The 23024-nt window shown below is 37.4% G+C and overlaps 1 protein-coding gene and 1 pseudogene across 3 annotated transcripts in view; both read right to left on the reverse strand.

Annotated features, from left to right (window-relative positions):
* Window positions 1–317: 317 nt before the first annotated feature.
* On the reverse strand, window positions 318–2363 carry LOC123794951 (proline-rich protein 11 pseudogene; annotated as a pseudogene).
* Window positions 2364–4375: 2012 nt separating this feature from the next.
* The window catches only part of WDR47 (WD repeat domain 47), a 60627-nt gene continuing 41978 nt past the window's right edge, over window positions 4376–23024 (reverse strand). For all 3 annotated transcript variants that reach the window (XM_087866148.1, XM_087866146.1, XM_087866147.1), the window contains 7 exons: window positions 21659–21734; window positions 19214–19371; window positions 17658–17827; window positions 16587–16757; window positions 15566–15701; window positions 8590–8804; window positions 4376–5736 (listed from right to left, as the gene is read on the reverse strand). In XM_087866148.1, the coding sequence (XP_087722274.1) occupies window positions 5594–5736; window positions 8590–8804; window positions 15566–15701; window positions 16587–16757; window positions 17658–17827; window positions 19214–19371; window positions 21659–21734 (1069 nt within the window). In that variant the 3' untranslated portion in view covers window positions 4376–5593. The remainder of the gene's footprint in view (window positions 5737–8589; window positions 8805–15565; window positions 15702–16586; window positions 16758–17657; window positions 17828–19213; window positions 19372–21658; window positions 21735–23024) is intronic.

The raw sequence follows: 23024 nt of genomic DNA on the forward strand, positions 1-23024 counted from the left end.
AGGAGAGGAAGAAGCAGGCTCATAGCAGAGGAGCCTGACGTGGGGCTCGATCCCACAACGCCGGGATCACGCCCTGAGCCGAAGGCAGACGCTTAACCGCTGTGCCACCCAGGTGCCCCTAGAAACGATACATTCTAATTTTTAAGGTTACATTGGACATTTCCTTCAAATCCTTTTGGAAAATAATTGGGTTTGGATGGGGGATGGTCTTACCTCTTAAGTGTTTATAGTGAACAGAAATCAAATCTAGAGGGTCTTTTTTACTGTTCAAGTTTGTAGCAGTTAATGCATTAGCTTTACAGGATGAAATACTTTTTTAAAAAAGATTTTATTTATTTATTTATTTATTTATTTATTTATTTATTTGAGAGAGAGAGAGCACAGAAGCAGGGGGAGCGGCAGGCAGAGCGAGAGGGAGAAGCAGGCTCCCCCGTTGAGCATGGAGCCTGATGCTGGGCTCAACCCCAGGGTCCGAGGATCATGACCTGAGCCAAAGGCAGATGCTTAATCAACTGAGCCATCCAGGCGTGCCGAAATACTTTTATTCTTACCCAAGAATATTCAAGATGAATGGGCACCAGTTTTTCTTTTCTTTTTTTTTTTTAAGATTTATTTATTTATTTTTAGAGAGAGGAAGAGAGCATGGGGAGGAGCAGAGGGAAAGAATTTTTCAAGCAGACTCTCCGCTGAGCAAGGGGTCTGAACTGGTGCTCGATCCCCCAACCCATAAGATCATGACCTGAGCCAAAACCAAGAGTTAGACACTTAACCAACTGAGCCACCCAGGCACCCCACCAGGTTATTTTCTTAATGTCATAACTGTACCTGTTGAGTAAAAATTAGCTATGTAGTTAAATTTGAACAACCTCTCCGAACTAAATTGGGTAATTCCAGGATAAACATCACTTTAGGGATTGCATTTTCTCATCTGTTCTCTTACTGATCATACAAACTAAAAAATGTCCAAATACCACGTAATACCACAGTATGAATGGGCTCCAAACATACTTTAATTCTTCAAATGGAATTATATATGAGTATAATTATACAGACCCTACTACATTAAAAAAAAGATTGGGGTGATTTATCGGAGTATTTTATGAGCCATCACATGCAGTCAGGCAGGGTTGGCATCCGTTTTGTTCAACAAAGCTGCTTGTAGAAAGTGACAGAGTATGGGTTAGACTTCTAGGCTGACCATGCTGAAACTTCCCCTCAAGGCCCAGGTCATTACTGGAGTCAGCCTAGCTCTTGTTTCCATATTTTCTTTATTGGTAAATGGGGTTCCACCTGCGCTCCTCTCTACATAGACTTTTCTAAGTTTCTGCAGATCTATCTGGCTTTTACCAGGAGTAATTAAGACATGCGTAAGTCGAGTTGGTAACCCTTTGGAGTTGGGTTTCAGGATAACACACTGCAGGTCAGAGACAGTAACTAGTGGACACTATGCCTCTGGTGATGGTACAAATTTCTTCATCAAAACCGTGTGTTCTTTCAGTCAGATCTTTAACTGTTGTCTGCATGGGTCCATCTTTTTTTAATGGTCCAGCCTGAAGTGCTTTGGTACAATCAGAATTTTTGAGCGGCCCAGGTGCCGTGGGTGATGGAGGTACAGGCAGAGAGGAGGTGGAGGGAGTGGAGGCAGAGCTGGATGAGGAAGAAGATGGTTGGCTGGCTGTGGCAGTCAGTATGGGAGGAAGCGCAGCTTGGGATTCTCCAGAGATGGTTAGAACACAGGCAGGCACATTTGTAAATTTACCACTTATGTGACACATTTGACCACAATTTGGACAAGGACAAGTTTTCCAAGATGGTCTTCAGTGCCTCCTGGAGTCTGCGGAATTCACTTCCCAAAATGCACAGCTGTTCTTTTAGATTGTGAAGTTCTTGGTGGTGGTAACGGGATGGAGAGATGATGTCTTTCAAGACTTAACTCTGGGCCATTCTGGCACCAGTTGTATATAGGCCGCGCCCTATGTGTCCTAAGTTTTACTGTATCTTTGATATTGGGAAATTAGAAATTCCAGTTTGATCCTGGCCAGCTTCTGCTAAGGGGTGTTAACTGTGGAAGGAATCACCACTCTTCCTGGTGACAGTGGCGGAGGGGGAGGTGTAATTAGCTTGAAGGGAAGTGGGAGGCTTCTCTTTTTTTGAATAATCTTTTCACTTTGGCTTTTAGCTTTTTTCATCATTGTTTGAACTTGGGCATTATTTAAGTCTAAGAGCCTGGGGATCAGATGGAGTTATGGTGGCGTCTCCCTTGCCATCGTGGCTACACCATCTTCTATTGCCACCAATAATACACAAGAGTTTCAACGTCTCCACATCCTTGCCACTACATATTATGTTTTTGATAATGGCAACCCTGGGGCGCCTGGGTGGCGCAGTCGTTAAGCGTCTGCCTTCGGCTCAGGGCGTGATCCCGGCATTCTGGGATCGAGCCCCACGTCAGAGCCCCACGTCAGAGCCCCACGTCAGAGCCCCACGTCAGAGCCCCACGTCAGAGCCCCACATCAGGCTCTTCCGCTGGGAGCCTGCTTCTTCCTCTCCCACTCCCCCTGCTTGTGTTCCCTCTCTGGCTGGCTGCCTCTCTCTGTTAAAAAAAAAAAAAATCTCTGATAATGGCCACCCTAACGGGTGTGAGGTGATATTTCATTGCGGTTTTCATTTTCATTTCCCTAATGATTAGTAGTGTTAAGCATCTTTTCATGTGCTTATTGGTCATTTGTCTCTCTTCTTTGGAGAAATGTCTATGCAAATACTTTGCCCATTTTTTAATCTGGTTGATTTTTTGGTTGTTTTTGTGCTGTAGTTCTTATAGATTCTGGATATTAATCCTTTATCAGACATATGATTTGCAAATATTTTCTACCATTTCATGGGCTGCATTTTCTCAGTTGGTTATGTCATTTGGCTTATTAAAAAAATTTTTAAATAAAATTTAAGTCAGACCTCTGACACTTCTGTACGGAGGAGCTAAGAATTTCTGCACCCCCTCATCCCTACTCTCCTTCTCCATACTCCCACTGAGAAGGGTTCAGAGAATGTAGATACTTCAGTTCTCTCCTTCTCTTTCACATGAACCTCCAAGAATCTATTCACCTCCATGAAGAAGACCGTGTGGAGGCATGGGAAAAAGGACATATGTGACCGGATATTTATTATAAGTCATATAATTTCTAGTTATTATCTAATGCACTGCAGAAAGAATTCTATACTCATATATAGGAGCATCTTAAAGTTCTCTCCTTGAAGGTGGAATAATTTTATGAATCTTTTTTTTTTTTTACTATGAAGTTGAGCTGGTCTATATCAAGAAATGACTTTTTTCCTCGTTTTAAACTGAACACGAATAGACCTGCTGAAATATCTAGAATGTATGAAATGAAGCATGAAAACTGAAGAGGAGATTGTGGCTTACTTTTAGCAGAATTCCCCTCTGCAAAGGTAGGAAAACTGTGTATCTACTGAATATACACAGCTACAAGTGACAAGATTTCATTTCTTTCTAAAGCACTCAGTTCAACCTATTTGTTGTCTAATTTACAATTTATATATTTTTCTGGGCTTTTATTAATCAACTTTCACAATATATCCAGGATGGAAAGTTCCCTAGATCTTCAATAAAAGAGACAGACACATAAATTTAGGCAGTTGCTCAAGGGTTGCAAAGTAAGTTAGTAGAGGAATTTTATTTATTTATTTATTTACCTATCTATCTATTTATTTAAGTAACCTCTACAGCCTATGTGGGGTTCGAACTCACAACCCCGAGATCAAGAGTCACACACTCCACCAATTGAGCCAGCCAGGCACCCCAGTAGAAGATCTTTAGAAAGAAATTTAAGAAATTGATTGTGGGGGGCGCCTGGGTGGCACAGCGGTTGGGTGTCTGCCTTCGGCTCAGGGCGTGATCCCGGCGATCTGGGATCGAGCCCCACGTCAGGCTCTTCCTCTATGAGCCTGCTTCTTCCTCTCCCACTCCCCCTGCTTGTGTTCCCTCTCTCGCTGGCTGTCTCTGTCCTGTCGAATAGATAAATAGAATCTTAAAAAAAAAAAAAAAAAAAAAAAGAAATTGATTGTGGGGGGACTCCTGGGTGGCTCAGTCAGTTAAGCATCTGCCTTCGGCTCGGGTCGTGATCCCAGGGTCCTAGGATCATGTCCCATATTGGGCTCCTTGCTCAGCAGGAAGCCTGCTTCTCCCTCTGCCTGCCGCTTCCCCTGCTTGTGCATGCTCTCTCTCTCTGACAAATAAAATCTTAAAAAAAAAAAAAGAAACTGATTGTGGGGTTGACCCACTGGACCACACCATCTCCAAGTAAACTGGAAAAAATAACACTCTAAATTGAAAGTCACAGATAGTGAGGAACAGGAATATTTTTAGGTGTCAAGAGGTCTTTATTGAAATAACAGCACAGATACACTTCTAATATCCTTTCCACTTGTATACAATAGATTAAAAATGCTTGCTACATACAGTGCACAGACAGTTCAATAATTAAAACCAACTCAACTGCATTTGAAATAAATAAAATAGCCTATTTAATAATTTAAAGTAAAATTACTGTACAATATGAAAATAAAGATACATAAATGTTAGGATCTACAATGCCATAGGAATAAAATCATTATTCTGCATTACACAAAACAGTGCAAGAAACAAATCCAAATAAGCTTTCGGAGTGCAAAGTTTAAATTTTTCCATTTTAAATTATCATGCAGACATAGCATTTCAAACCATGCTATAGTCTATGGCAAAGTTTGTAAATTTTAAGAGGAAAAACGCTAGCCAGTAAATCTACTGTACCTTCAAGTGCTGCGTCACATAGCGCTGCTGCTCTGCTCTTGCAGTACAGTTGAGGAGGGAGGTATCTTGTTGCATTCAAAAAATTGAAATTAACAAGTTTCTGAAGCAAACATATTTACCTTTTAAGCCTGAAACAAAATAATGTGACAAAATAGTAATTATATCCCTGGGTTTAAGAAAAAAGAAAAGGCCATTACCACATCATGAACTAAGAAGCAGTTTTCCATCCATCTTTAAACTCCACAATGATCCTTAGTGAAAATAACCATGTAACTTTTGAGAGACATATAAAATTCTGACCTCTAGCTGACAAGTGATATAATATCATGGGAGTGTGAGAAAAGTAATTTCTGAACACCTATGTCTAATCTGTGTAGAACCTGGTTGCATTATATGTAATAATATGCTTAAAGTATAGTTCAATTTCAATGTGTATATAAAACTGTTATTTAGGCAAAGACCAAGGAATGCATTTAATACTAAACCGTAAACACATCGTCCACCTTGACTTGGAGTGCACACTGACAACATAAGAGCTCTTCCGCAGACTTTGGCAACAAGACTACATATAGCAGGTCACAGCAGCACGAGCTCACATGGAAGACTGAAAGCACTGCAGAATAACACCACCCAATGGTTCCTATCAAAGGGATACATGGTAATAAGGGGTCTCCTCGTGCTAAGCCACTTTTCTGATCAGTCTACGTTCTTCAAATTTATCATTTTCACAAGTCAGTAGTCTGAAGTCTCTGTGCTTTCACTGCATAGACTGACACGGGGCGTACTCTATCCATTATAAGTCCAGAGGGTTACAGTTCTGTCTGCAGAAGACGACAGGAAGGAAAGATCCTGGGTGTGCCACCTGCACTGAATCACTTTGTCCTTGTGCTCCCCCACCACCATGATCGGAAGCTGTTTAGTGAGATCCCCTACATGAAAAAGAGAGACACTGATTTACGATACAAAATAAGTATATGTATAGATTTCACAGAGTTCCTGGTATTTGAAGGCATGACAGTATACAAAGTCCTAAACTACATTAATCCATTTAAAGGTTTAAACAGGAATAAATTCTTGAATACCTAACTATGTGAAGTAGTATTCAGTAAAATACACACAGCAACATTTGACATAGCTGCCACTCTCTCCTTGAAACTCTCTCAACTGACTTTTCCCTGACTTTGGTGCCACTACACCTTGGTCTCCTTTGCTGGGTTGCTGCTCCTTTCCCAGGAGGCAGCTTTCGGATTTCCTGTTCCCCTTACACCTACTTCCCATGAAATTTTATCTAGTACCATGTTACCATGGCCATTTGTGTACTGATGACTCACACATTTCACCTCCAACCTGGACTTCTCACCTGAGCTCCAGACTAGTATCCAAAGAGCTATTCGGCATCTCACTTGATTGCCTGATAGTCATCTTAATTTGTTTAAACCAAACTCTTGACTTTCTTGCCCAAACCTGTTCCTCTTCCAACGATTAATGGCCCTATCTGGTTGTGCATGCCAAAAGCCTAGGAATCAGCATTCCTCTCACTCCTCAAATTTAATCTAAACAAATTAAAATATATCCCAAATTCAGTCACTCCTTACCACCTCCGCCTCTACCACCCTAGTCCAGGCTACCATCACCCTCACATGAACTGTTCCAATAGCCTGATATTTACATCTACAATCCATTCTCCCTACACAGCTCAAAATTATCTTTTAAACAGATATCAATAGATAACAGATCAGATCACTCCCTATTTTAATATTCCAAAGGATTCCCATTATGCTTTTTTAAAATGTCTATAAAACCCTGCCTCTGATTTATTCTTGTCTCTCCCTCCCTTAGTTCTCTAAGTCCCAGACATGGCTTCTTACAGCGTCATGAACATGCTCAATTCACTCCTGCCTCACATCCTGGCCTGGCTTGTGCCTTCTCATCATTCAAGTCTCTGTGCAAATGGCACTTCCCTAAAGAGACCTACTCGAGCCTACCTAAAATATAAAATGGGCTTCTCCATCCACGCACTCTCTCCCACCTCACTAATTTTTTAACAGCACTTACCAATACCTGAAATTACATCATTTATTGTTTGCTTTTTATTTACCTCCAAAATGTAAGCTCCATCAAGGAGGAAGTTACCTGTCTTATTCATCTTTCTGTCTGTCCCTAGTTGATAGAAAATAAATATTTGCTTACTAAGTAGTTAAAAATAAAACTAGATGCTGAAGCATAATTACATGTTATACACTAAGTTTTTTAAAGCAGAAGCAAATAGCTGTACATAATGCATATTTTAACATCTACCATCCCTGAACTCAAAATGATTTAGTGTAATAAATGATGATTCTTTCAAATATTTTAAAATTACTTAATAAGACTGTTCACTTGATTTGTTTAATAATTTGCTACAATTCACATCAATACAGTACCAGTAATTTGTTCAGTAAATACTATAAAACTAAAATTTGAAAATGTTATAAAGTTGATTACACCAGATTAACAACAACAACAAAAAGATCAAAATAGCCATAAAAATCCAAGAAGAGAGCACAGGCAGTAATTTCTCTGACATTGACAGTAGCAATATTTTTCTAGATATGTCTTCTAAGGCAAAGGAAACAAAAACAAAAATAAACTACAGGGACTACATCAAAATAAAAAGCTTCTGCACAGCAAAGGAAACAATCAACAAAACAAAAAGACAACCTATGGAATGGGAGAAGATATTTGCAAATGACATAACCTGATAAAGGGTTAGTATCCAAAATACTTAAGAACTTACACAACTGAACACCAAAAAACCAAACAATTCGATTAAAAATGGACATATGACATGAACAGACATGCCTCCAAAGAAGACATACAGATGGCCAACAGACACATGAAAAGATGCTCAACATCACTAATCATCAGGAAATGCAAATCAAAACCACAATGAGATATCACCTCACACCTGTCAGAATGGTAAATAAAAAACACAAGAAACCACAGGTGTTGGTGAGGACTTGGGAGAAAAAGGAAAGGAACCCTTGTGCACTGCTGGTGAGAATGCAAACTGATGAAGCCACTGTGGAAAACAGTATGGAGGTTCCTCAAAAAATTAAAAATAGGATTATCATATGATCCAGTAATTCCATTACTGGGTATTTACCCAAAAAATGCAAAAACACTAATTCAAAAAGATATATGCACCCTTATGTTTACTGTAGCATTATCTACAATAGCCATGACATGGGAGCAACCCAAATATCCATCAACAGATGAATAGATAGATAAGATGTGGTATACAAACACATACACACAATGGAATATCTACATATACACAATGGAATATTACTCAGCCATAAAAAAGAATGAAATCTTGCCATTTGCAACAACATGGATGGAGGGCATAATGCTAAGTGAAATAAATCAGAGAAAGACAAACACCATATGATTTCACTCATGTGTGGAATTTAAGAAACAAAACAAAGAAAAAAAGAGACAAAAAAAAACCCAGACTCTTAACTATAGAGAAAAAACAGATGGTTACCAGAGGGGAGAGTGGGGGGGGATGGATGAAATAGGTGAAGGGGATTAAGAATACAATCATCTTGATGAGCACCAGGTGATGTATAGAATTGCTGAATCACCATACTGTATACCTGAAACTAATACAACACTGCACATTAATTATACTGAAATTTAAAAAATCAATTTAAAAAAAGTTATATGTGGATTAAAAAAAAAAGAGAGAGATCCCAAATAGAATGGGAGAGACTACAAAGAAAGAGGTCAATCTCCCTCACCTTGTAGGTCTGTCACCTTTATTTTCATATCATAGGATCCTGTTAGCAAGTAGTGAGCTCCAGGAGAGAATCGAACAGAGCGAACATCACTGGAATGAGGATGATAACTTTGTACCATTCTTCCTCCTCTTATGTCATACAACATGCAGCTAGAATCTTCTTGTCCTGTGGCTAAGAGACGGCCACTGGGATCTACAGCTACAGATGCCACTGCACTACCTGTAAAGAAGAAAGAATAGAAGTTTCATAGGCAAAAATCAACACAGCTAAACTATAACAGCTAATTATGTTCACTGAACCATACACTAAAAATTAAATGAAGCTTATCACAACTGTTAAGGAAAAATCCAAATTAACATTCAACCAATAAACACTTGCATCCTTTTTAGAGACAAAGTATGAAGCAAGATGCTACGAGAAATAAGAAAGTCTGGTTTTTTTGTCACTTGGGGGAACACCCGGGACACCACTACTTACAGTGCAATAGATGCACCACTGTTCCTAAGGCAGTGCTATCACTGTGGGGAAGGGTCCAGAATACTCCCATTACAAGCTTAGGGTCTAGTTAGGGCAACAAGAAATTACACAGCAAAATACGTTTTAGGACACAGTGTAGGAAATGTGTCTAAGCAACACACCAATAACTGCCAGAAGAAACTAGATGAAAATAAGCGCTGAGTCCACATGCTGCAGCCCTAAACCTAGACCGTGCACTTTCAATGGAGGCAATAATGCCTCCCCAAGGGGGTGTAAAATTGTTCTCAGGGGATGAAAAAATCTTAAACATTAACAGTAGTTTGTAGCCCTCCAAAGTTTAACCCCACCCAATAAAATCTTATTCCTAGTATTTAATTTCTCTGGCTAAATTCTCTGGAAAATTCTCTGGAAAAAATTTAATTTACTTTTTCTTCTTGCGTGGTGGGGGGAGCAATAATGAAAATAAAACTGAAGAACACTGCTCTGGGCATGGTAAAGAGTCTGCACTTTAACCTAGGAGCAATCAGAAGGCACTGAAGTACTGTAAGCAAGGTATGATGGGCTCTGGCTGTTGTGTGGACCATGGAATGAATGAAGGGGGCAAAAGGGAAAATGCAGAGTACAGTAAGGAAGCTCTCGCAGTGGTTAAGCTGAGAGGTGGTGGTGGTTTATCTCAGAGTGGTGGCAATAAAAATGGGAAGTAGTAGAGGGATTTTTTGGGGGGGGCTAAAACAATACAATTTGCTTATGAATTGGTTATTGGAGGAAAGGAGAGAAAGAGGGATCCAGGGAGACTATCCAGCACGAACAATGGGTGGTAGAACCACTTAGGTGAGAAGGTCTGGGGCAGTTTTGTTTGAGAAGAGAAGTCAGGATTCAATAGTTGAAGACATGTTAAATTCGACATATCCTCTAATATAACCAAAAGGACATGTCAAGTAGGTGGATTAGAAATACGAGCCTCGCATGTAGAATACGTTTGGGCTAGAGATAAAAATTCAAGATCAGCATAGAAATTACACTTAAAGGTGGAGGAACAGATGTACTCATGTAGAGAAAGAAAGGAGACAAAAGTCCTAAGTCCTAGGGAATGCCAAAATTTAGAAACTGAGCAGAGCTAGAAGAACCAGGAAAGGATGACAAAATGGACATGCATATGTAATAGGATTTCTGAGACATCTGGGTAAGAAAGAGAGCAAGAAATTAAGGTAAGAGCTGCGAAGGGGATAAGGGGGTCAAAAGAGGAACTTTGGGGCATTGCCAATTCTAGAACATTTTTGTATATCTATGGTAGAGAAGAAAAGAAGGACAGATCCAGTAGAGAACGAGACAATGCTGCAAGAGAGAGCTGACCAAAAAGTTGAAGTCTCTGAGAAGGAGAGAAAAGGGGCTGAAAATAATTTAGCCAAACGGGGAAAGTCTGGAGATAAGTCAGTGATAAGTGTATAGAAACTAAGTAAACAGACCAAAAAATACAATTATTAACACCAAGAAAAACAAAAAGATGAAAGAAAAGGGGAAAAAAAGGATATGACTAGCACTGTAAGTACTAAAACAATGTGAGGAATGAATACCGATCTAACCAAAAATGGTACAACTATATTGAAAGGATGGGACATAGGAAGTATGTGAGGGGATGAGGAACAGTAGGAATCAGAAAAGGATATAAAAATCTTCATCTTTTATGGTGGTAAGAGAATAAATAATCCTTAAAAAACTATGTCTACAGGCATGTTATTTAGAAATATGAAAATAAGGGGAAACTGCCTAGCTCAATTGGTGGAGCATGTGACTCTTGATCTTGCGATCGTGAGTTCAAGCCCCATGCTGGGTATAGAGATTACTTAACAAATAAAAGTTTTAAAAAAGAAATATGAAAATAAATATGAAAGTGCAACAATTACAAAAGTTAAAAACTGTTGTCTTGAAGAAATGGGAAATGAGGCAGCGGGTGGAGGACAGCAGACAATTCTCAGGGCAATGTGTTTCTTAATCAGTCTTATTGAACAGTTTGGTTCTTTTATTAATTTTTTTTAAATTTTTAAAAAGATTTATTTTTTTTTATTTATTTATTTATTTATTTATTTATTTATTTATTTATTATGAGTGGAGAGGAAGAAGCAGGCTCCCAATTTATTTATTTATTTATTATGAGTGGAGAGGAAGAAGCAGGCTCCCAGCAGAGCAGGGAACCGATGCGGGGCTCGATCCCAGAACCCTGGGATCACGCCCCAAGCTGAAGGCAGACGCTTAACGACTGATCCACCCAGGAGCCCCCGAACTATTTGGTGCTTTAAACCATGTTATACATTAATTTTGGTGACAATTCAAACTAAACTTTAACAAATCAATGATAACATATTCATATATAAAAATATAATTATATGTGTGTGTGTTCCAGAATCAAGTTTGCTAGAACGAATTGTATCTGGTTTGAATCAAAGTACAGAAAAAGGTCCATGTAGAAACTTAAAAAACAATAGAACAGATCAATGAAACTAGGAGCTGGTTCTTTGAAAAAAAAATGAATAAAATTGATAACCTCTAGCCAGACTTATCAAGAAAAAAAATCAAGTGGGATTTATTCCTGGGTCACAAAGGTGGTTAAATATTCTCAAATCATTCAACATGATACAGCACATCAATAAGAAAAAGGATAAGGACCATATGATCATTTCAATGGACACAAAAAAGCATTTGACAAAGTACAACATCCATTCATGATAAAAACCCTCAACAAAATAGGTTTAGAAGGAACATACGTCAATATAATAAGGGCCATTTACGAAAAATCTACAGCTAACATCATCCTTAATGGGGAAAAACTGAGAACATTTTCCCTAAGGTCAGGAACAAGACAAGGATGTCCACTCAACATAGTACTGGAAGTCCTAACCACAGCAACCAGACAACAAAAAGAAATAAAAGGCATCCAAACTGGTAAGGAAGATGTAAAACTTTCACTATTTGCAGATGATATATATATAACCTATATATAGATATAGATCTATAGATCTATATCTATATCTATCTATATATATAGAGAGAGAGAGAACCTGAAAGACTCTGAAAAACTATTGGAATAAATGGATTTAGTAAAGTCACAGGATACAAAATCAATGTACAGAAATCTGTTGCATTTCTATACGCCAATAATGAAGCAGCAGAAAGAAATTAAGAAAACAATCCCACTTACAACTGCACAAAAAATAATACGATACCTAGGAATAAACCTAATCAAAGAGGTGAAAGACCCGTGCTCTGAAAACTATAAAACACTGATGAAAGAAATTGAAGACGACACAAAGAAATGGAAAGACATTCCATGCTCATGGATTGGAAGAATAAATATTGTTAAAATGTCTACACTACCCAGAGCAATCTACACATTTAATGCTATCGCCATCAAAATATCAACAGCATTTTTCACAGAACTAAAACAATTCTAAAATTTGTATGGAACTCAAAAGACCTCAAATAGCCAAAGCAATCTTGAAAAAGAAAAGCAAAGCTGGCGGCATCACAAGTCTGGACTTCAGATTATATTACAAAGCTGTCATCATCAAAACAGTATGGTACTGGCACATAACTAGGCAAATAGATCAACAGAAGAGAAGAGGAAACCCAGAAATGAACCCACAACTATATGGTCAATTAATCTTTGACAAAGCAGGAAAGAATATCCAAAGGGAAAAAGAGAGTCTCCACAACAAATGGTGCTGAGAAAACTGGACAGCCACATGCAAAAGAAAGCAACTGGACCAGTTTCTTATATCATACACAGAAATAAACTCAAAATGAATTAAAGACCTAAATGTGAGACCTTAAGCCATAAAAATACTAGAAGAAAACACAGGCAGTAACTTCTCTGACATTGGCCAAAGCAGTTTTCTAGATACGTCTCCTGAAGCAAGGGAAACAAAAGCAAAAATAAACTATTGGGACTCCATCAAAATAAAAACCATCTGCACAGTGAAGAAAACAATCAACAGAACTAAAAGGCAACCCACAGGATGGGAGAAGACATTTGCAAATGACATATCTGATAAAGGGTTAGTATCCAAAATATATAAAGCACTTACACGACTCAACACCAAAAAACCAAATAATCCAATTAAAGATGGGCAGAGACATGAAACAGAAATTTCTCCAAATAAGTCATACAGATGGCCAACAGACACACAAAAAGATTTCATCACCAATTACCATCAGGGAAATGTAAATAATGAGATATCACCTCACACCTGTCAGAATGGCTAAAAGCAACACAAGAAACAGTATGAAGGTTCCTCAAAAAGTTAAAGATAGATAGAACTACCCTACAATGCAGCAATTGCACTACTAGGTATTTATCCAAAGAATGCAAAAACAATCAAAGGGATACATTCATATAAAATGATACGTTTATAGCAGCATTATTTACAATAGCCAAATTATGGAAGTAGTTCATTGGACTTCCAATTATGGAAGGTATCCATCAACTGATGAATGGATAAAGAAAATGTGTGTGTGTATATAGCCATTCAAATGTGTGTGTGTGTGTGTATATATATACACACACATACATTTTATCTATTCAATGGATATATATATACACATATATACATACACATATATACATATATATACACATATTTTTACACACATATATACATACATACACACACACGTACACACACAATGGAATATTGTTCAGCCATAAAAAGAATGAAATCTTACCACTTACAATGACATGGATGGAGCTAGAAGGTATAATGCTAATGAAATAAGTCAGTCAGAAAAAGACATATACCACATGATTTCCACTCATATGGGGAATTTAAGAAACAAAATGAGCATAGGAGAAAAAGAGAAAAACAGAGACAAATCAAGAAGCAGACTCTTAATTATAGAGAACAAAGTGATGGTTACGGGGGGGCAGGAAGGGGGATGAGTGAAATAGGTGATGGGGATTAGGAGTGCACTTGTGATGAGCACTGGGTGATGTATGTAAGTGTCGAATCACTAAATTGTACACCTGAAACTGATATAACACTGCGTGTTAACTGGAATTAAAATAAAAACTTAAAAAACCAAAAACAAAACCCCAGAGCACTGAGTGAGCCTCAAGCGAAACACTTAGCAATATTCACTGCATTGACGCCAATCCCCAGGGAGCTATATATGAACATGTGGCTAATTTAATGGCACCTCTAGTCATAAATGAAGGTTTATTAAAATAGTAAGTAAAATATTCCTGAAAAAAAAAAGGTCCATGAAAGTCAAGAGAATAGACAAAGCATTAAAATAAAACACCACCACTACCAAAAAGTAGAAATAAAAGGCAGGCATTTTCACTTGGAATAGTGCCAAAGAATTGCTATTAAAAACTACAAAGGCAGAAAAGGGACTCCAAAATAAAATAAAGACAATGGCAGGATACTTCATCACTCTTAGATACCAGTGTTTTAAAAGGTGATACAACACAAAGAGCAGTACCCTCAGTTTACATGGAACAATCCAAGGTACACTGTTAAGTTTAAAATGTGAGGCATGTATTATATGCTACCATTTCTGTGTGCATGTATACATACATTTAGTGAAGACAGAAGATTATGATATATACAAACTTCTCGGTTATATACTTAAAGCTTTTGTATAGAGGAATAAATAAGAAACTGGTCCGTCGGCACTGGAGGAGATAATGCTAAATGAAATAAGTCAAGCAGAGAAAGACAATTATCATATGATTTCTCTCATCTATGGAACATAAGAACTAGGAAGATCGGTAGGGGAAGAAAGGGATAAAGAAAGGGGGGGTAATCAGAAGGGGGAATGAAGCATGAGAGACTATGGACTCTGGGAAACAAACTGAGGGCTTCAGAGGGGAGGGGTGTGGGGGAATGGGATAGACGGGTGATGGGTAGTAAGAAGGGCACGTATTGCATGGTGCACTGGGTGTTATACGCAACTAATGAATCATCAAACTTTGCATCAGAAACCAGGGATGTACTGTATGGTGACTAACATAATATAATAAAAAAACATTAAAAAAAAAAAAAAAAAGAAACTGGTCCCTTAGGGAAAGACACCAAGGTACAGGAGTGGGAAGAAAATAATTTTGTTTAATTTCAATTTCTGTGGTGTGTATTAAAAAAATTTTTTAAAGGTGTGAGTTCTAAAATAGCCCTGGTAACATATTGTGATAAGTACTGGGTGTTAAGCACAACTAATGAATCGTCGAACACTACATCAAAAACTAACGATGTACTATATGTTGACTAACTGAAAATAAGAAAAAAAGGAAAAAAAGAAAAAAATAGCCCTGCTAACATAATAATTTTACAAAGGAAGTAACAGAAGAAAGTATTTTGAAAGAACTTAAGGTAATCAATAAAATACCAAGTATTTATTATTTGTTGCTGTTTTTTTAACATATGTGTTGTGGGGGAGAGGAAGTAGCTAAGTGCATTTTACAAAGTTCCATTCTCATATAAATTCATTTTAATTCCAGAAAAACCTACCAGTGCCATGGAATGTCGTGCCAACAACACGAACGCAGCTTGGTACCCGAAGATCCCAAAACCTAACAGTCTTATCTTGGGAACCAGATGCAATCATCCAGCCACTCCAGGTATAAAGTGCTAAAATATGGCCTATAAAAGATCATATAGTCAGTTATTACTGTGGAACAAACAGTATTTTTCCTTAACACATTCAAAGGTAGGTACTCATTATTAGACATGTAATGATCTGGTTAATCAAATATACTAGCTGGTAGAGATTTTCCACATGTATCAAATATATTGGCAATTTTCTTTTTTTTTTTTTTAAGATTGTATTTATTTGAGAGAGAGAGAGAGTGCACAGAGGGAGAGTGAGAGAGAGAAGCAAACTCCCTGCTGAGCAGAGAGCCCAATGTGGGACTCCATCCCAGGACCCTGAGATCATGACCTGAGCTGAAGGCAGATGCTTAATCAACTGACCCACCCAAGTGCCCCCATATTTGCAATTTTCAAAAAACTGAAATTCACTAAAATTCACACATGAAAACCATACTAAGCAATCTGTTTTGTGATTCAGCATTTCAGGATATCATAAATAGTACTGAAAAAAATATTATCATTTGAAATTATGGTAAATTATGGCAAAGCACAGGATTGTGGGGTTAGACCACTGGCTTTGCAAGAGACAAACCTGAGGTAATATCTCAGTTCTGCCATGTTTAGTTGTAAGATACTGGTCAAGTCTTGCCTTTTCAAGTTTTATTTATTTCATGTGTAAGATAGAGATAAAACTTTGTGATTTATAAGGTTGTTGATTAAATTAAGGCATTATCTGTATAAGCCAAGGACTTAGCACACCAGGAAAATGTTATTTATCATTACTGTGTTATCAAAAGTTCCCAATTTAAATTTTTAAAATAAAAATTTCCTGTCCTGAAGAAGTCCCTTTTGATAAAACGTACCCCACTAATGAAAATGCGGGGGGGAAGCACATGTTGAACAAAAAGAAAAGTAGCATCTAAGACTGTCACATACCAGTATGTCCACTCAGAGCATGCAGGCCCTGTCCTCTTTGACAGTCAGTTGTATAAATGTTACAATCCCCTGCTCCAGCACTTATCAAAATGGCTCCACCACTTTCTGGGCCTTCCATAAATGCCAAGTCTCTAATTGTCCCGTCATGCATACTAAATTCCAGATCCGGTCCTGAAACAACAATAAGAATTAAAAAAAAAGATGCTGCTCAACTTACTGTGATAATTTGAGATTGCTAAACTGTCTCAAAACTAAGCAAGAATAATGGTAGAGAGGTGTGGTTTATATTTTCATTTAGGGATTAATACTATAATCAATTTCACTTTACTGAGCAAAGAACTTTAAGTGGGTTTTTTTGTTTTTTATTTTTTAAGATTTTTTATTTATTCACTTGAGAGAGACAGAGAGACAGCAAGTGAGAGCATGGGCTGGGGGGAGAAGCAGGCTCCCCAGCTGAGCAGGGAGCCGAGGACCCCAGGATCTTGACCTGAGCTGAAGATAGACGCTTAACCAACTGAGCCACCCAGGTGCCCCAGCAAAGAACTTTAAGAAATCAATACTGATTCAGTTATCACCATCCCTAAAACAGAGCTATACATAGTTATCTTCTTTTTTATCCCAAAGGAAATGAAAGAGAAGACAGGTACTCTCCATAACATATCCATTAATGCACTGTTAGTAGTAATTTAAAAGTCACCTTTCTGATAACAATAATTTTTTAAAGATTTTATTTTATTTGAGAGGAGAGAGAGAACAAATGGGGAGTGGCAGAAGGAGAGGGAGAAGCAGACTCCCCACTGAGCAGGGAACCCTACCTGAGCCGAAGGCAGATGCTTAACTGACTGAGCTACCCAGGCATCCCTGATAACAATAGTTTTCAATTATTAGACAACAACTATAAGAACTTACTAAAAAAGAATCATGCCTTATGAAGGCAACTAAGCAATTATAATATAAAAAACTCTCCTTAAGGCTATGTTCTTAGATTATGTTGAAAATAATACAGAGATATAACAAACATACAACACATGGAAACATTGGTAAGCTACTGCTTACATACTTGGGACCTACCTGTTGCATTACAAGTCTCTGCATTGAAGGGCAGAACTTTGACATATTTGTCATTTGATCCTGTTGCTAATAACTGTCCACAAGGACTCCAGGCCACACAGTAAATGGATCCTTTATGATGTTTATTCCTTTTAAAACGTACCACTGGCTGCTTAGGGATGTCATGTGCACTAAAAAGAAAATTACAGAAAGACATTTCAATTTCTTGCCTGCTAAAGTTAATGAAGTTCTATATTATGATTGTTCTTGAGGGAGGGAGCAAAAAAGTATCAGACAACACATCAATAACAATTTTCAAAATCTTGGAAGAAATAAATTTAAAGCATATTTAAAATCCAAAAGAAAAATTATGAACTATTATTAGACTAACCTAACTCTTAGACCACATAGGAAAAAAGATTACTTTTTAAAAAGTCTCCATTTTACGTATTTTTCATGGATTTTAACTAAGAAACACAGAAGAATGAAAAAAGAGCTACTAATGCTTCCAAATTCGAAAAGTTCAAAAAACATTAAACATAATATGAGCAATTGATGGGGACTGAGGGAAGGTAAGGGATGAATAAAAAATAAAGGAAGCAAGAATTCTTTCTGGAATTTCAAATCTGGCAAGGGCTGATGTCTTGACTATTCACATACAGTAAGACGGGTGTAAGTGTTCTGGTCCAGTACAAAGTACTAGGCCTTAAAGGACAGGAAGAATTTTTACAGAAAAAGATGATGGCAGGAGAAGAGCTCCAGTGAAGACAAAATATAGTAGGGAAAGTGCCAGCCGAATGTGCAGGGTGGGAAACAGTCTGTGGGGCTAGCAGGGAGAAGCCCAGGGCATTCTGGAGACTGAGTGGGATGTCACTATAGTAGGTGAGGAGCTGCAGGCATGGCTGTGGAAGGTCCTGAATAACCATGCTCCTCAAGAGCATGGCTTTTAATGGGAGTCAAACATTGGTTTAGTGGAGTAATAGCATCTTATCTGCACAGACTAATATTTAAAACACAGACTAATATTAGGATACTAAAGATTTTATCAGACATGATACTATCAAATCTGTGTAAGAAAATGTACATGTTTTTGGAGGTTCATCCTAAAGGGTGAAATGACATATATAGGATTTACCTTAAAATACTTTAGCAAACAAACAAAAAGGATGAAGCAAATATGACAAAACACTTGACAATTACTTCATTTCACTGTACTAATCCCTACTTTTGTATACGTTTGAAAGTCTTCATAATTAAAAACAGAAAAAGAGGACAGATAAATCACCAATACTAGAAGGTGCTTAATACTGATCTAGAAAATAGATCAGATCAAAAGATTCTTTTTAGTTGCATATATAATTCATGGCCTAATCAAAACATTCCATGACAAAAATTTATAAAATTAGTCAATGATTCTCATGTATATTTCTTAAGCATTAAAAATAAAAATTTAAAGGCTTAATAAAAAGAAAAGAAATAAAAATGAAATGCTACTGAATGGCAATTCTGAAAAAGGAACCAATAGAGCTAAATTAAAAACTAAAGCAAGAATGATAGTACAAACGACCTATCCTTACCTTGGATCAATTACTTCTGGATAGGCACATACTCTCAAAGTTTTTGAATTTGAACCTACAGCATATAAACCACCACCTGGATGAAAAGCCACTGCTCTAACAGCTTGTGTGTCTTCTAGGGTATTAATACAAACAAACTGCTTTTTTGATTTGTCATCCTGTGGAAAGAATAAATAGGAAAGTCATCTTATGAAAAAAATGAATTTGAAAGAATCCACCTTTAGCCCAGTTTAAATTTATTTGAACTGTATTATTCACTTTATCACTTTATGTTCACTACTTATAATCACATTTTCTTTTATTTTTATTTTATTTTAATGTTTTTTATTATATTATGTTAGTCACCATACAGTAACATCCCTGGTTTCTGATGTAAAGTTCGATGATTTGTTAGTTGCGTATAACACCCAGTGCACCATGCAATACATGCCCTCCTTACTACCCATCACCAGTCTATCCCATTCCCCCACTCCCCTCCCCTCTGAAGCCCTCAGTTTGTTTCTCATAGTCCATAGTCTCTCATGTTTCATTCCCCCTTCTGATTACCCCCCCTTTCTTTATCCCTTTCTTCCCCTACTGATCTTCCTAGTTCTTATCACATTTTCTTTTAAATGGCAAATTCAAATTAACCCAAATTTTTCTACTTTTTTGCTGCCCATTATTGAACTAAGTTCAGAAAGTTCATTAACATTCAAGTTTCTCTTTGCTTACTATGACAAAACAGAAGCCTATGCATTCTCATATAAAGTTATCTTTAACTATAAAGAAAAAATAGCCCACATATATAATTTTTATAAAATTAACAATCTCATTTGTGTTTCTAAAAGTAGGAAGTGTAAGACTATTACTCAATCCACTTCCACTTGGGTGGGGGTGGTGGGGGATAGTTTACCATTAGCTTCAGCAATGAATACTTTAATATTTCAAACTGAAATTGTAAAATACTCTTTTAAAATTATAAAATGATTTTAATCAGAACATTTAATTTGAACCTCACTTTTATTTTAAACTGTCAACCTATCTGTCCTCTTCCGAGAAAGGCAAGTTGAAGCAGTTCTATATAAAAGCTTTGATGACTCCTGCTATTAATATCATTTGAAACTACCCTGCTATCCTTACCACAATGGACTGGACCTGGAACAGGGACCTCTAGACCGGGTGTAGTCAACAGACCTAACCAAATCCTACCTTTGGGAAGTATGAATGTCAAGTACACACACTGAGGCAAGTCACTTCAGCTCTAGGATCCATAGTGACTATATCAATGAAGAGATTATGCCCTCTCCCTACACAAACTTTTATGTATTCATGCAATAAATAAATCCTGATGGGGGAACGGGGTAAAACCTGATAGGTCATACTATGTCTGTCTTACGTAACTGAATTCTTTTATTATTCATTTGAATTTATTTGATTAGAAATGCTACATTTTCCATTAACCCACATACAAGAAATGTGACTGCCAAATGAACACAATGGTAGATATGAGAAAAAGTGAGGGAAATGACTAATTGATTAAATTGCCTATAGCACACTAATAATAATTACTAAGGGTTGCTTTAGAACAGATGTGGCAGAGCCACCAATTAACTTTATTTGCTCTTCTTCAGTGTGTTTAAATATTTTATGAAACATTGCTATTTTTAAAAATAGATTTCACATAAAAATCTACATTCCTATAATTTCTTGACAATCAAAAGAACTGGAAACACTAGATAAGCATATTGCTTTGTGCAAGGGACAAATATTCTTATGTGCTTATCACAATAGTCAACTTTATTCATTTGTTACCTGTTTGGCCTCATAAGCATCTGAAATAATGGCTTTGTTTATGGTGTTAAAATTTGAACCAAAGAGGGAAGCCTGGGTGGCTCAGTTGGTTAAGCAACTGCCTTCGGCTCAGGTCATGATCCTAGGGTCCTAGGATTGAGCCCCGCATGAGCAGAGAGCCCCCACTGAGCAGGGAGCCTGCTTCTCCTTCTCCCTCTGCCACTCCCCCTGCCTGTGCTTTCCTGCTCTCTATCAAATAAATAAATAAAATCTTTTTTAAAAAATCTGAACCAAAGAAAATAAGATAGAATGAAGCTGTATAGTAGTTAAGGGAAGGATGTCTGGTTTCAAAGAAAAAACAGCTGCACTGATGAGAAGCCCAAAAGAAATACCAATAATATCTAAACAAATTAACCATAGGGCTCAAAGAGTAGTACACAGCCCCAACTCATGAGCCAAGATTGCTACTGGGCCATTAAAATGAATACTTTCAAATATTTTCTGAGGCAACCTCTTCACTTATCCGGTGAAAGCTCAACTACCTTGAGACAAATAACATCATTAACAATAATGATTATTTCTAAAACTGGTTCTTTCTATGAATTGAGAATTCCTTAGCAATATCCGCAGGTATATATAAAAGTAATAATGAAACCTCCTTCACCAAAGTATTACCTCTTCCCCTCTTGACCTTGATAGATTCCCTGAAGAATCTCCAAGAGGCGGCTTAATGACTGAATGTTCTGATGAGCTGTGTGAATAGAAATTCAAATAAAGTTTACTCTGAATATAAAACAGACCCTAATTTATCTTTTCAATCTCTAATATTTATTTTTTTTGGTAAATGACCCACACCGACCCCAAAGTAACTCTCTGAAGCCATTTATTAAGAGGCTCTGAGACTCAGTGACACCAAGCATAGTTGTAAGGAGGGAGTGAGAAGCCATTCTGGAAAGCAGATTAAGTGAAGTTTACAAATTTTATAGTGAGATGTCAAGTAGCTTTCCCCTGCTGAGTTCTAGAATCCTGGATGTTATGCTTAAATGTTATCCCAGAAAGGAACTTGGATTGCTCTTTAGGAAAATTATCTGGCTCAAGAGAAAAGACTAACAGAAGCAGACAGTTGAGAGTCTTCAGTAAAACAATGTTCCTCCTTAATCACATTTTGCCAGGTAGACAGATCCATCTATATACATAGCCTTCCTTCCAATCGGCTTTTTTTTTTTTTTCTTTATGCCTCACTCTTTATGGATAGTCAGAGATTTCCAGATACTTGAAGAAAGTTTCCTAGATAAAAGCCAGAGACTAAAACAAACAGAAAAAGTGGGGTGCCTGGGTGGCTCAAGTTGGATCAGGTCATGATCTCAAGGTGCTGGGATCAAGCCTCAAGTCAGGCTCTACGCTCAGTGGAGAGTTTGCTTCTTCCTCTGCCCCTCCCACTGCTTGTATGCCTGCACACACACACACTCTCTCTCTCTCTCTCTCAAATAAATAAAATCTTAAAAAGAAAATAAAACGACAGAAAAAGGAATTTGGTTTATATTTCCCTGATGATAAGTGATGTTGAGCATTTCTTCATGTGTCTGTTGGCCATCTGTATGTCTTTGGAAAAATGTGTATGTATGTCTTCTCATTTTTAAATTGGATTATTTGTTTTTGGAGTGTTGAATTTTATTAGTCCTTTACATATTTTGGATACTAACTCTTTATCAGATATGCCATTTGCAAATACTTCTCCAATTCCAAAGGTTACTTTTCAGTTTTGTTGATTGTTTCCTTCACTGTAGAGAAGCTTTTCATTTTGATGAAATCCCAATGGTTTATTTTTGCTTTTGTTTCCCTTGCCTCAGGAGACATACCTAGTAAGAGGTTGCTACAGCAGATATCAAAGAGGTTGCTGCCTATGTTCTCCTCTAGGATTTTAATGGTTTCATATCTCAGATCTAGGCCTTTAATCCATTTTGAATTTATTTTTGGGTATGGTACAAGAAACTGGTCCAGTTTCATACTTTCGCATGTTGCTGTCCAATTTTCCCAACAC

This window comes from Ursus americanus, chromosome 12 (genome assembly GCF_024610735.1).
Source record: "Ursus americanus isolate L20-20 chromosome 12, mUrsAme1.1.p, whole genome shotgun sequence".
Classification (NCBI taxonomy): domain Eukaryota; kingdom Metazoa; phylum Chordata; class Mammalia; order Carnivora; family Ursidae; genus Ursus; species Ursus americanus.